Genomic DNA, 13985 nt, shown 5'->3' on the forward strand with positions numbered 1-13985 from the left:
GGCCTGCTTGATATTCATGATCTGTCTATAAAACGGAATTCTCTGCAATCCAGCTACTAACCAGGCCTCTGCCAAAAAACCTTCCTTTGACAACGCTGATACTGAAATGCGATGGTTATTATTTTTAAAATAAACAAATATGTGTTTAGAGAAGTTGTAATAAATACTGGTTTCTAAGGTCAAAGACGCTGTCATTAGGGAATGAGGGGTTTCAGACCTCCCATGGGGGCTAGAAAGAGCAAGATTTCCTCAAAGGTAATACAGGCTACAGATAACAACAACAACAACAACAAAATCAGTGGTGAGGAGGAGAGAGAATTTTAAGCAGGTACCATGGAAAGTTGGGATGACTGAGATACATCTGCGGATTTGCAAGTCCTGCTGTTACTAGTACAGAAGTAGGCCTGAAAAGAAGAAACAACGAACTTCCACAGACAAGACCTCACAAAGGGCACCTCACTCAGTTCAAGAACATTTACTGAAGGCACGCTCTGTGTGAAACACTCGGTGATAGCAATGCCTGCTTCAGCCAGTATCCCCAAGACCCCACAGCAGGCAAGTGCTGAGCTGACACGCAACGTCAGCTTCCCAAGCCACTCAACTCAGAAAGCGAGGACACCTGCCTATCTAAATTTCCACGCATATACAGCTACCAACAAGCATGGGTACGGTGCTGCCTCCCTGCCCCATCACGGACAGCACCAGCGCTCCACGGGAGGGTCCCCCTGCACCGCAGTGTCCAAGGAGGGGACGCCAACACACAGTCAGTCCTCCCCACCTAGGGCCAGTTTTTCCCCAGTTTTTCAAATGGGGCAACACCGTCACACAGACTGTACAACTATTCCAAGTCTGAAGCTAGTCCACGAAACAAATGGGGAGCGCTCCAAGATGCCATTAAAGTGGAACCGGAGATTATAAGAAACGAATTACAAGAAATGGGAACCTTGGAGCATTGCTGGCGGAAGGTAAAATGGTGCAAACATAAAGGTAAAAAGGAAACAAACTGCAACTTTTCCACCTTTACAAGGAAAAAATATTATGTGCATGAGAGATCAGAAATTACTATGTATCTCTTTAGAACCTTAGTAAACTTAGATGATCAAGATGTAAAATCACGCAAGGAGGAAGGAACTCTGCCGTGATCGACGACTACGCCTGATTAGCTATATTATTTTTTAATCAAAAATTCTATATGGCCAAACAATAAACATTTCTACTCCCCGTTAAAAAATGAAGGTAAATCTGCATGACTAGTGCCTAGTGAATATTTACTCACCGTCTGTTTCCAGTATCATCTAACTCACATTTACAATAAGAGGAGAGGAAAAGAGCAACCCCAATTTTCCTTTATGATGCAAAGATTTTCTAATCAATTTAATATCCCGTTCCCATGTAATACATCTATTATTGAAAATTTAGAAAGGAAATAGATGCCTCATCCGACATAACCTTGACTGTGCCATAGCTCCATCGGGTGATGCCAGTCCAAGTTTGTTGGCTTAAGGTTAGACTAGTCTGCAAACAACATTAAAACATTTTGATTGCATTTCTAGAATTTGTATGTTGGCATAGCATTTTATATAATTCAGGAAAAGTAAGATTAAAATTGCATTAAAGTCGTTACAAATATATGAGTAAAAAACAAAGAAAAAAAATCACAAACCTTCTTGCGAAGACACAATGGGTGGCATGTAATCAGGAATGTATTCTTTTCTTTCCTCTGCATCTTTACTTCCAGGTTGAGGAAATTGAAGGACATTGTTCTTGCTAACAGGAAATGAAGGAATTTGATGTGGGAAAGTCACAGGTTCAATATTGTGAATATAGTCTTCTAGTTCATGAAGACTGACCCCCATAAGCTGGAAAGCTTCACCAACATCATCCAAAATTGGGTCTGTCCGGCCATCTGAAACAAAGTCAAGAGCCAAGCAAATTATTTTAAGAAAATTCCATGAATACTTTCTAAAATATTAAGAAGTATGAGGTTCGCAGGTAGCTCAGAATCAAATATGCTACACATACTTAAGACTGAGTTATTGGGAAGAATTTAATAGACTTTGAACAAAACAGCATGCTGTTTAAACATTAGAAAGCCGCTTCCTGAAGTCAGTTTGAAAAAGGATCCGACAACCAGACCATTCACACAACAGTCGGCTAGGACCGAATAAATATCAGAAGCAATTTACCAACGAATGGTGACTGACAAAATGTAAATGCCCAGTAAATAGTACCACTACTGTTTTTTTTAATCAAGCGACTAGAATGCTGTGCTACGTAAATGTCCATTATATTGTCACCATGGTTCAGGGATGCATCTCTGGAACCTAAAACAGTGGCTGGCATACAGATGGCACTCTTGTTGAATGAACTCAAGTGCTTCCTCCCCTGCCATCCCAGGTTGAACTCTGTCTGGTTTTGGTGGCCCACAGTCAGTGCGGTGAAGCAGCAGACGATCGTCCTGACTCCTCATCGGAGGGTCAACAGCAGCCTAACACTATGTCACAACGCCTACATCAGTCACCTCGGTGCACCTCACCACGCGGGAATTTTGTCATTTTGCCTCATCATGAGTGGTTTGGTACTATTTGTGCTTTTAGGCATCCACTGGGGGGTCTTGGAATGCATTCCCTGTGGATGAGGGGACAATATGCCACTGAATCAATTTTTTAAATCCAAGAAAATTTACAGAAAACACTTAGCTCAGAGAGATAACTTATGAACAGATTTTAAATGTTATTAGAAGACACCATACAAAAATGGGTAGAAATAGAAGGATACAAAGTTAAGGTGAAATTCTCTTCATGAAAGTGGTGTTCTTTGTTTTGTTTTTAAACTGAAATTTCCTATGATCACTTCAAATTCAGTATGTCTGAAATTAAATCATGCTGTAAAATGAAAATAACCCAAAGTTTATAAAAATTAGACACATGCTTGCTCACGCCCACATAAAAAAGTTCTGGAAGGATATACATCCAACTGTTAACAATTTCAGGGGCTGAAAGCTGCAGTGCAGAGGGAAAGAAGCAGGAGACTCTGACTTGTAACTTCAAACACTTCTACTGTCTCTCAATTTTGCTACAAGTCGGGGTTACTTCCATGATGTAGAAAATAGCAGGGATAAATAAAATGGATATTCATTCTTCCTCTTAATGCTGTAGATATGCATTTCAACTCTTCTATTCCTAGGAAAAGCATTGGTATTCTCTTAGTCCAGAATAAATGATCATCTTCAATTCTTCTATATGCTTTCCAATTTCAACACAAGACCCTCCGGTTCTCCCCTCTTCCTGCCCATGTCTGGCCAAAGATTTCAAAACTCTTTCTTTCCCTCTCTTCCTACTATCACTCCCAGTTCAATTTCCAGGTGTCCTCACTTGAGTCTTTCTTGCACTCAACAAGAACACTATTTTCTTAAGATAATCACTTTCATCACACTGTTTCCCTCCTTAGAAGCACAGTGTTTCTGACCATGCTTTTATTTCCTCTAAGTCCCTCCCAAACCTGATTTCACTCTGTTTCACGTGTCTTGTAACACTGTCCTAACAACCTGGCCACACAGCTTCAAGCTGGCCGCCTCACTGGTACTTCATCGCCATCGATCCTACTTGGATATCGTGGGTGATGCTCTTCTCTGGCCTGGCGTCCATTCCATGTCTATGTAGGCAGGCTTCAAAGCCCAATTCAAATCTCATCTTTCCCACGAAGTCGTCCTGCCCCAGCCCACAGCCAACTCTCCTTTACCTTCTTCCTTTTGCAGTTTCTGCCTATATCATGCAATTCTTGTCACAAGTACTAGTCCTAGAGAGTCATTCTGAAATACTCAGCACCCACTTTCAGTGCACACACATGTATTTAATACATGACACACAGCAGCGAGAAACATCAGCCCAGAATGCCTTCACAAATCATTACTTAGGGAACGGTACTGATAGCCACTTCTGATACTTGCTTCAATCTGAGAGCAACTTTTTCAAGAAGGAGTAAACACCATTAGTTAATTTTGTTCACAGTCTGTGCCCTTGTCCACAACCTCTAGGCTGATGTCTCCAACACAGTGCTCAGTTCTTCCCCCTCTCCAAGATCTTATTTATTTATTTATTTATTTATATATAGTGCAAGCCGGGGGGAGGGGCAGAGAGACAGAATCTCAAGCAGATGCTGCACCGAGTGCTCTGAGTGTAGAGCCCAACACGGGGCTTGATTTTATGACCCTGAGATCATGACTTGAGCCAAAATCAAGAGTGGGCCACTTAATCGACTGTGCCGCCCAGGGGTCCCAGTGCTCAGTTCTCAGTGGTGCTCAGTGAATGTTGTCAAAAAGTAAAAGACGATTTAAAGGAGGAGAATAGAAGACTGCACAGTGGTAACCTGAGGTCAGAATTCGAGCTTAAAACTAGGATAGTCCATAACTAATAAGTATACCAGGAACCAGCATTTTCAGTAAGTCACAAAACCATGATCATGAACCCGATAATCACATTCTCACTAAAAGCAAGCAAACTGACTACAGAAATTGGGTAATTAGAAAAGGGATTAACATTAACACACGGCAATGACTACTCGACTCTGGAACACCTGGTTACTTGCGGTGCCAACACATACTCTGGTTCTGTGTATAAGGCAGGAAAGGTAGCTATGTATTCAGGGGATACTGTCATTACCTAAAAACACAGAACGTCTGCCCTTATTTAGGGAACTTGGTAGCAAAAACATAAGCCGGACTGTGTACAACCGCAAGAGTATACTCAAGGACCATGAAGCGGGGGGAGGGAAGGAAAAGAAGCAAAAGCCAAGAGAGCAGCGTGCTGGTGGTGTACTTTCAAGATAATAATGAATGAGAGTTACTTTGCAGTGCCGTATTTACATCAGAAAGATCAGTGAAACCGAGCATTCCAAAAATACACATTTTGGAACTCAAAAAGTCAAGTGACTTAACAGCTAGTATGGTAGTAGGTTGTCAGTTCATTCATTTACTCAGCAAATATCTCCTGGGTGCCTAGTATATGATGGCACCGTACTACTGCTAATATAGTACTAATATAATAAAGTTATTGTCTGGGGAGAAGAAAAGGAAAGGGTGAGAAACACACAGATAGTTACAAAACACGGTGTTACATACAGGAATGAGCACAGAATTCTGAGGACAGATGACATGAGTTTCCCAAATCAAGCGGTAAGTGAATCTCAAAATCGAAGTAGTACTAGGGGTAGACCGGGGGGGAAGGATACTCTAGGAAACCCTACACGAATAGGAATGGATAGTTTACAATGTTTTGGATAAGGCAGGTAGTTCGCACGGTTGCAGTAAGAACCTCAGGATGCAAGAAAAAGCTCACGACGAAAACCATGTGCTGTTGAAGAGCTGCACTTTTCAACCTGTAAGCAATGGAGTACAAATTAAAATATTTTTTTAAAGAATGACGCGATCAAATGTGGGTTATGGACAGATTCTTTTGGCAGCACTATGCAAGCTGAAATGGAATTAGGGGCCTAAGATGTAAAGTGTATCTGTGGGTCTCAAGTTTCCAATCTAGGAACCACTTTAATGAAGCAAAATATTTTATGAAACACTCACTCAGTTCTACAGCTTACCCACCTGAAGAGTAACGACCTGAAATTTCAATGAATGGTAGTTCCCCCTATATAGAGACATACACACGCACACACACTTATTTCATATTAGTGCGCTGCTGTGTGGTTTCTATTAAGTATCCCGAATTATTAAATGCCATCAGCTACAGATACTGCTGGACACTCCCTTAAAAATCATAAATACTTCAGCCCAGACCACCTGGGGACCCTTGTAAGTTGTCTGTGTTCCCTCCACGACATGGTGATAACCACTGACATAAAAATGTCAAGGAGGAAATCAATGAGCAACAGAGATGTAAGTGAAAGCTAATCTAAGTGAAACTGACAAAGCTGGCCTCGGGAAAGAGAAAGCAGGGATAATCTCTACGAAATGAACAAATCCAGAAGGAAGAGGCAGTGTCCCCGACGGAGCAGAGCTGTCAACGAGTATGTGTTGTTATGAGCTGAAGAATGGCTAGCCTTGTAAGAAACGGCCGGTAGACGGAGCGCCTGTGACAACTAGTTGTAGTAGTTTGCAGGCAAGGGAGGAAAAGGACCAAAGTAACAGAGGCTGCAAGGCATTCTGGAGGTGGTTCTACACGCAGCAAAAACGAGATGATGAGAAAGACCGATGCATATTTCCGATCAGAGAAGAGGTGAGAGGGTGTGGAGCTGCGAGCTGAGACTGGGGTCCCGGCTGGAGGCGGGAAGTTAGTGGGTGAGGAAGAGGCACCAAAGGGATGACTGGAGTTTCCAGGGGCAGTGGAATCCGAGGCGCGTCAGAGGCCGAGAAAATGCCCGATCTCTGGGTAGGGGTAAAGGACGAACACCTCGGAGACGCTGAGATAGAGAAGGGAAGACCGGAGGTGTCACTCGTGACTGGCCAGAGGCAGCCCTCCCGCACCCAGCCCGGTACTCACACAGCTCAGAGTACCGATGGCAGCCCCGTCCCAACTGCTGCAGATAGCGCTGCAGCACGTCCGTGAGGAGGTGGCAGGCGCTGAGTTGCACCGAGTCCCAGCCCAGCGCCTGGCAGATCTGCGCCACCGAGACCCTCAACAACGACCTGGAGTAACTCTCGCACATCCCGCTCCGTGGACTCCACCGCAGCCCTTGCTGCCACTCTCTCCACCCCCACCGCCTAACCTTAGCAGAGCCCTCGATTCATCCTCTAGGGCCCCCGCGGCGGGGAAATCGTCCCCCCGACCCCTGGCGACCACCTCAAAGCGCCAGCAGCACGGAGCGCGCCAGCCTGAGAGCCGCCATTTTGGGCTCGCTCCGCCTCCCGCTGGACGGTCGCCGGGGCGAGGCAGCACTAGCCGAATGCTGAGCGCGCCAATGAGGAAGCTCCGCCCTGTTGGAGCAGAGCGATGGCGTCGGTAGCGACTCTCGGGCCTGGAAGGATGCAGGAAACGGCTGGGCTGAGCGCAGGTGGAGGATGCGCCCGAGGAGGCAGGTGCTTGGGGCCTTCCCGGGTGGGCTCGCTTGGAGGGGAAGGGAGAGGGGACCGTCAGTGGCTTAGGGGCCAAAGAGGGAGTCAGGATATGAAATTGAAATGCGGGTGTTAGAGGGAAGTGGGAACCCGAGAGGCTGTGAGCGCAGGGGCGGGATTGGAGCGTGGGAACTTCAGTGCCCCCAAATGCGGATCTGATCGGATCTGATCTTGCCTATGCTGCTGCTTACGGTTGTATAGGTTAAATCAAAACCACGCTACTCGGAGGTTAGAAGCAGGCGAGTGAGACACGAGCCTCGGTGCAAAATTTATGGGAGCACCAGAAAACTGAAGATCCATCGTATTTTAATTTAGTATTTTTTAAGAATCCAAGCCACTTCCCCCAAATTCCTGCCTCACTCGCCTCATTTGAATCCCAGCCCTGGGTTCAGTAAAATTCAGTTGCCTACTGAGGGGCAGACAAGTACCTTAAATCGATGAAGCGGGCTGGAGAATGGGGAACTGTTGTCTACTCCAGGCTCTTCTCCCAGCCCCAGGCAAGTGTTGCCAGATCTCTCCAAATTGCGGGAAATCTGGACTTTGTGATAAATATCTCGAGTTGTAAATATTACCCAGCCTGCTGGTGGGCAATTGTAATGGCTGATCTAATGATCTCTTAAATATGCCCTTTTGTGCTCCCCACCCCCACCCCACCCCAAGCTTCTGGAGTATTCCTTCCCTCCTTCCCCTCATCTCTCTCTGTATTTTTCTGTCAGTTTCTCTATTCTTTTACTTGGCACAGTGCATTTAGTATCTGAGTTTATATGCCTTTCTCAATAAATCGTGTTTCTGAGTGGATCTACGTTCTCCCTACAGGGAGTATTCCAGAACTGTGAACATAATAGATACTCAATTTTTAGGAGTCTTAAAACCACAGTACAACTGCAAATGTGGTGCTTTGGCCAAATGACAATTCTGCAGAGATGATGCTTGGTGGCAGGATGCCTATAATATTTTCTTCAATGACATTTGTATCCCTAAGATTATCAGGGACCTTTGGGATGCAAACTCCACGGGACACTTTTAGTCCTAGCCTTACTTGACCATTTTGTAGCCAGTTGATAGTGTGGAACACTATCTTAATTTTGAAACTCTCTTATATCTTGGATTTCACAATAGCTTGTTCTTTTGCTGTACCTTCAATATTTCTGGAGGCTCCTTCTAATTTCTATATTAGACCCTTCTTCATTTGCCTGTATGTGTGTGTGTTCAACTCCTTAATCCTTTATTTCAGAAAATTTCAAACCTACAGCAAAGTTGAAATAGAAAAGTGTAAGCAGGCATATGCTTCACCTAGATTCACCAATTGTTAAAGCTTTGTTACATTTACCAAAAAATATTTCGTATTTACCAAAAAAATACTTCAGCATGAGTCTCCTCAAAGCAAGAACATCCCCCTTACCCCACATAACCACATGTCACAGGTTCAGTTCCCCAGGAAGTCATGTCTGGGATGGAGATCAGCCTGCAGAAGGTTGATCAAGGAGTGCTCCAGTGGCTGCTGAACCTGCCCATGGCCCATCAACATGGGGCAAGAGAATACCAAGAGACACTGAACCAGACCACTTGGATGCCTACCATGTCTCCTTGCTGCCTACTGTGTAACTGCTGTGTGGGTTCCTAAAGATCACTGTCAATCACTCCTGCCTGCACAATGACTTCTCTTTCTGCGTACTGACCCCTGGCTGAAGTGCCCAGCTGGCAACAGTAGCTGATATTGCAGTGGGACTCCTGTGTGTCCCGTGCCAAAAGCATTCCCCCTCTTGCAAATTAGAACTGTCAACCTGGAGGAACCAGAGTTGCGGGGACAAGGACAGTTTCGCAGGCGGGTCACTGAGAATTATGTTTGTAGGGGCCCAATTATCCAATGATACATGGAGATACAATGAGGACCACTGGCCCTGCGTTCTTTGGGTCCTTAAGGATGCCACTCATTTCTCCCTTCCCCTTCCTCCTCTGAGCCGCAGGACCAATCTCAAAAACTTGTTTCAGGAACCAGTGTGGAAGTTGTGCCAACTTCCCTAAATATCTAATGTAACTACACATCAAGAAATCAGGGAATCAACCACTGACTGGGTCCATCAACCAGGGACCCAGTACTTCATTTATTACTGGGCTCATCTGCCCTCACTCTAACAGAGGCCCACGATGACTCTGCATCTTCTGGTTTCAGTCTCAACTCTGCCCCTTGTTCAGCAATTCTCAAAATGTACATTTTGAGTATTTCCTTTCTCCAGTGGGTGGTTACTTGAGTCAATGGCTGTTGGTTCCTTTGTGAGAGGAGGAGAAAAATCATTCTCTCTCCATTTGGTGTTGACTTCTTCCTCTTAAAGACTTAAGAGTTTCCGTCTGAAAATTGGCTCAGATCCAGATGCTGGGCAAGGAGTCATGGCTGCTCATTGGGGCAACTGTCCTCAGCCACCTAGTTGTCTATCCATGAATGGTTTGATTTTGATTGAGGAGCCCACTCACTGGCTGCCCATCTGTCTCACCCACCCTTGTCCTGGGAACCATCTCTAAAACTCACCAGGTGACTTCCTCCCCACGCCTTAACTTCCTTTATCATGAGCTCATGCACATGGCTTCTGACTGATACGCAGGGAAGCCCAGCCCTTTTTGCCTATACTGTCGTACAGTCCTATTGTCCCCACTTTACTTGAATATCTGAACACTGATACCTCATACCAGCTTGTTTCTTTTTTATACCACCTTAGTTCGCCACTGGTAAAAAGTGTTACAAGCTGCACATTCTGGAACTATCTACTTTATGCCAGGACCTTATCATGCTCCATCTACCACCAGTGCTGAGGGCCTTGGGGCCAGCCAGATGGCTGACCCAGATCCTAAAATCTGCTGCCTCCACCCCTTCCAATACAAATTGTCCCAAGCAAGACTGTCTGGGAAGGAGATCAGTCCATAGGAGTGCTATTGAGATCAGGACCCAGGTAAGGAAAGAAGGTAGAGGTGGTGGAAGGGAGACATCCTCTGCTGAGTTCAGGCAAGGGGGATTGGCTTTATACTCCCACACTGAGCAGGCCTTGGGTGTGGGCTGCCAGGAGGGAGGGGGCTGGGACCTGGGGCAGGGCAATTTCCAGCTGAGGCAATGCCAAAGAGGGTTAAGTGCTAAGGGCTGTGTCCTGACACAGTTCTAGAAACTGGGGGGCGGGAGGAGACACACCCGTAAGTCCTGTTGGGGGGGGTTAAGAGGAGCATCACTCTTTCCACTACACCATAATACCGTTGTTGCACACACAGACTCACGAGTGACACAGCAGTACATTACCCAGGATCCAAGGGGGTGTTCAGATCTTCCCATGATCCCCAAATGCCTTTTATAGCTTTATAATTTTTCAATCCAGAATCTAATTAAGATTCACTCACTGCATTTCATTGACACGTCTAGAGTTTTTTTTAACAAGATCAGTTGTTTTTCTTTTTTTTTTTTAAATATTTTATTTATTTATTTGACAGAGAGAGAGATCACAAGTAGGCAGAGAGGCAGACAGAGAGAGAGGGGGAAGCAGGTTTCTCGCTGAGCAGAGAGCCCGATGCAGGGCTCGATCCCAGGACCCTGAGATCATAACCCTGGCCGAAGGCAGAGGCTTAACCTACTGAGCCACCCAGGTACCCCCCCACCAGTTGTTTTTTAGGGCTTTTGTTTATTTCTTTTTTGTCTTTTATGATATTTTTGCAAAGTCTAGGAGTTTTGTTATTTTTTTTCCTTTTTTTTTTTTTAAAGGACAGTCATTTTATAGAATGTCTTGCAATATTTCTCACCTGATTAGGTTCACACTAAACATTTTTGGCAACAATATTCTTACACAGGTTAACAGCAAGGGTCATTTTGTGTCATTGCTAGTGACGAAGTTTGGTCGTTTGTAAACGTTAGTTATCAACCAGTCTCTCCATTGTGAAGTATCTTTTTTTTTTTTTAACTTTGAGATTAATATGTAATCTACAAGGTGATCCTTTGAGTTGATTTGAATGACCTGCTTCTCCCTAACCTTTCACCACTCTGGTTCTATGAGCATCCATGTCTGGTCTGTTTCTGAGTCAGTCAGTCATTACTCTGGTGGTTAAGAAATGGTGATTTTTCTAATCCCAGCATCTCTTTCTACCTTTCTCAGCAGATGTTCTAGAAACTTGCCTCATTTTTTTCTAGTATGCTATTAGTATGGAGTCAGACATTCTTTTTTATTCAGTGGGCTAGAATCTCTTCACATTATTATTCTTTTGCTGCTTCGGTTGTCCCGTGTTTGGCCAGCAGAAGCCCTTTCAGGCCGGTTGCTGTATGCTTTTAACGCACCTTGGTCATTCACTGGGTGTTTCCGTACTTGGTGGCACCAGATTTTTCCAGGCTCACCTTATGCTTTTTCCTGCCCTAGACTAGGAATTAGCCGCCTCTCTAAGGGGCTCTGGTTCTTCCCAGTGAGGAGCACTACTTAGAAACCAAGATACGAGCTCTAGCTGACCTTCATTATAACTGGGGTGTCATTGCTTCAGGGCCTTTTAGTAGAGAAAGCTAGAAAAATGAAGATTCCAAATGTCTTAAGTATACACTGATACCTGATTCAAACCCCTAATTCCATATTCCTTACCTCCTCCCATTTCATATGATACCTCCCTCCTCCCAAAGTGAGAACCCCGTTTTCAATTATATCAAATATTTGCTTTCTCCTCTAATACCTTTGCCTAATTTTTAAGCATTTGTCCTCTTTTTATATGCTTCACTCTGGTAATTTTCATGGTTATATAAAGATGACTCCCTAATATAATGATTTATCCTAAAATTTTTTCTAGTTCAGGCTAGTGTAACTAAATGCCTCTTATCGATGACGAATGTCATTCTGGATATCCTTTCTAAAACTCAAATTTAGCGTGTGATGGGTGCCCTAAACAAAACTCATCATTCTGTTCTTGGCCATACAGTTCAGGAGGGCAGCTAGTGTTCATCTCAATTACTGATCAATGTCCAGTAGACAGCATCATATCTAGCAGGCAGTCAGTGCTTGATAAACGTACACCTTCTACAATTCGTCTTGTAGTTGCTTGTAGGCTTAGAGCACAGTATCTCTACTAATCCTGAATTATGCACTTTAATGAAACTGAATTTTACTGCATGTGTTTTCTCTCAATGAAGGTGTTTTGGGAGAATGGATTTGAGGTGAGCTCATGGTGGCAGGGAGACAAGAGTCTCCTCCAAGAGCTGCAGCAGCGGTAGCTGCTGTCCGAGTGTCACACCATCTGCTGACACGCTAGGAGGACCCAGTACCGGGGGACTGATCATCTTGAAAGCAGAGCTCTGACTCCCTCTAGGAGCCCTGGTCCTTATTATCTGGACATGGCAGTGCTGGGGACTGGGATTAAAGAACCCGTGCCCAGCGGGTTACAGCCCAGGTGGAGGGGGCCCTGGTGCACTGGGGGACCACCTTCTATTCAGTACACCCTGTATCAGCTTCTAAGTATTGGGCAAGCATTAGTTCATTTGATTTTCCTAACAACCCGACGTACTAACTACTATCTTCATCTCCACTTTACGGATGTTAAGACGATGGAATCAGTCACTTGCTCCAGATCACACCGCCTGGAAGGGTTGAGCGGGGTCTCCATCCCAGAGGTGCCACACAAAGTCATAGAACAGATATTTTAAGATCTGCAAGGTCTTAAGAGGTTTACCTATTTACCTGGAAGATTTTCTCCACCAAAATATGAGCAAGGGAAGTGACACAGGAAATGAGATCAAACCCAGGAGCGTGACACACCTGACGTAAGACCACTGATGGAGCAGAACGTCACACTCGAGACAAATGGAGGGCTGGCGCCATGAGGCCCCACAACTGTTGTCCCCCATTCCGAACCTGTGAGTCTGTTATGCTGAGTCTCGTGGATTTCTACTCAGCAATGTGCTGACATTGCTGCTTTTCTCCCTGCTGTGTTGTCTAGAACATGCAGTTCACCCTAAGAGAAGCATTCTGCTGTCCTTGAAACTGGAGGTGGACCAGCGTGTTTAGAAACAAGATAAAAAAATGCCCCCAGGCCCATTCCTTGCTAACATTCCTGAAGGTGATCTGGTAGTTTGAACACACTAACGTGTCCACCTGATGCCTCAGCCTCATTCATCAACCCACCCAGTGACTCTTACAAAGGCTCAGGGAAGCTAGAAAAGGACCCTGGGGGCCGTCCAGCTTCTCCCCTGGCAGCCCTCTTATAGGAAGGCAGTACTGCTCCTTACAGGCTTGTGGTTGCTCATCAGTTTTCATATTACTCACTGTTCAATTCATTTTTGTGGAAGTAGTTGGCAAAATAATAAAGCATTTGAAGACATCTTTCTAAATAGATGAATTTATTTAATGGTTTTTAGAAGTCAAGAGCAGTATACGAATTGAGAATGGGTATATATTTTTATTAATTTTTATAGTTCGTCTTTTTGTAATTTATACTTTTATAATTTATATATTTTTTATAATTTATATATTTATTACTTTTATAATTTTTATATTACTTTTATACTTTTATAATTTATATATTACTTTTATAATTTATAATTTATATATTACGTTTGCAATTTAAAAAAGCAAAAAAACTAGGGGATCCTGGGTGGGTCAGTCATTAAGCGTCTGCCTTCAGCTCAGGTCATGATCTCAGGGTCCTGGGATCAAGCCCTGCATTGGGCTCTCTGCTCAGCAGGAAGCCTGCTTCTCCCTCTCCCACTCCCCCTGCTTGTGTTCCCTCTCTCACTCTGTCAAATAAATAAATAAAATAAAAACCTTTAAACAAACAAACAAAACTTATTTCCCTATTTTAAACAAACAGAAAACCCTGACATATTGGCATGGCTAACTTGTGCATAATCAGGTTAGGCATCCAATCTTAATGGTTATCTAAATGTGATATAGAACGAATTATACTGAAAGGTTTCTCA

General features: G+C 44.2%; 1 protein-coding gene across 1 annotated transcript in view; it reads right to left on the minus strand.

Annotated features, from left to right (window-relative positions):
- Positions 1 to 6848, minus strand: part of TAF3 (TATA-box binding protein associated factor 3) — a 171658-nt gene extending 164810 nt beyond the window's left edge. Inside the window, exons 1-2 of the mRNA XM_032881625.1 lie at positions 6492 to 6848; positions 1664 to 1906 (exon numbers count right to left, since the gene is read on the minus strand). Of these exons, the coding sequence (XP_032737516.1) occupies positions 1664 to 1906; positions 6492 to 6657 (409 nt within the window). The 5' untranslated portion in view covers positions 6658 to 6848. The remainder of the gene's footprint in view (positions 1 to 1663; positions 1907 to 6491) is intronic.
- Between the last annotated feature and the right edge of the window lie 7137 nt (positions 6849 to 13985).

The sequence above is a fragment of the Lontra canadensis genome, unplaced genomic scaffold (genome assembly GCF_010015895.1).
Source record: "Lontra canadensis isolate GAN:19392208 unplaced genomic scaffold, GSC_riverotter_1.0 scaffold76, whole genome shotgun sequence".
Taxonomy (NCBI): Eukaryota; Metazoa; Chordata; class Mammalia; order Carnivora; family Mustelidae; genus Lontra; species Lontra canadensis.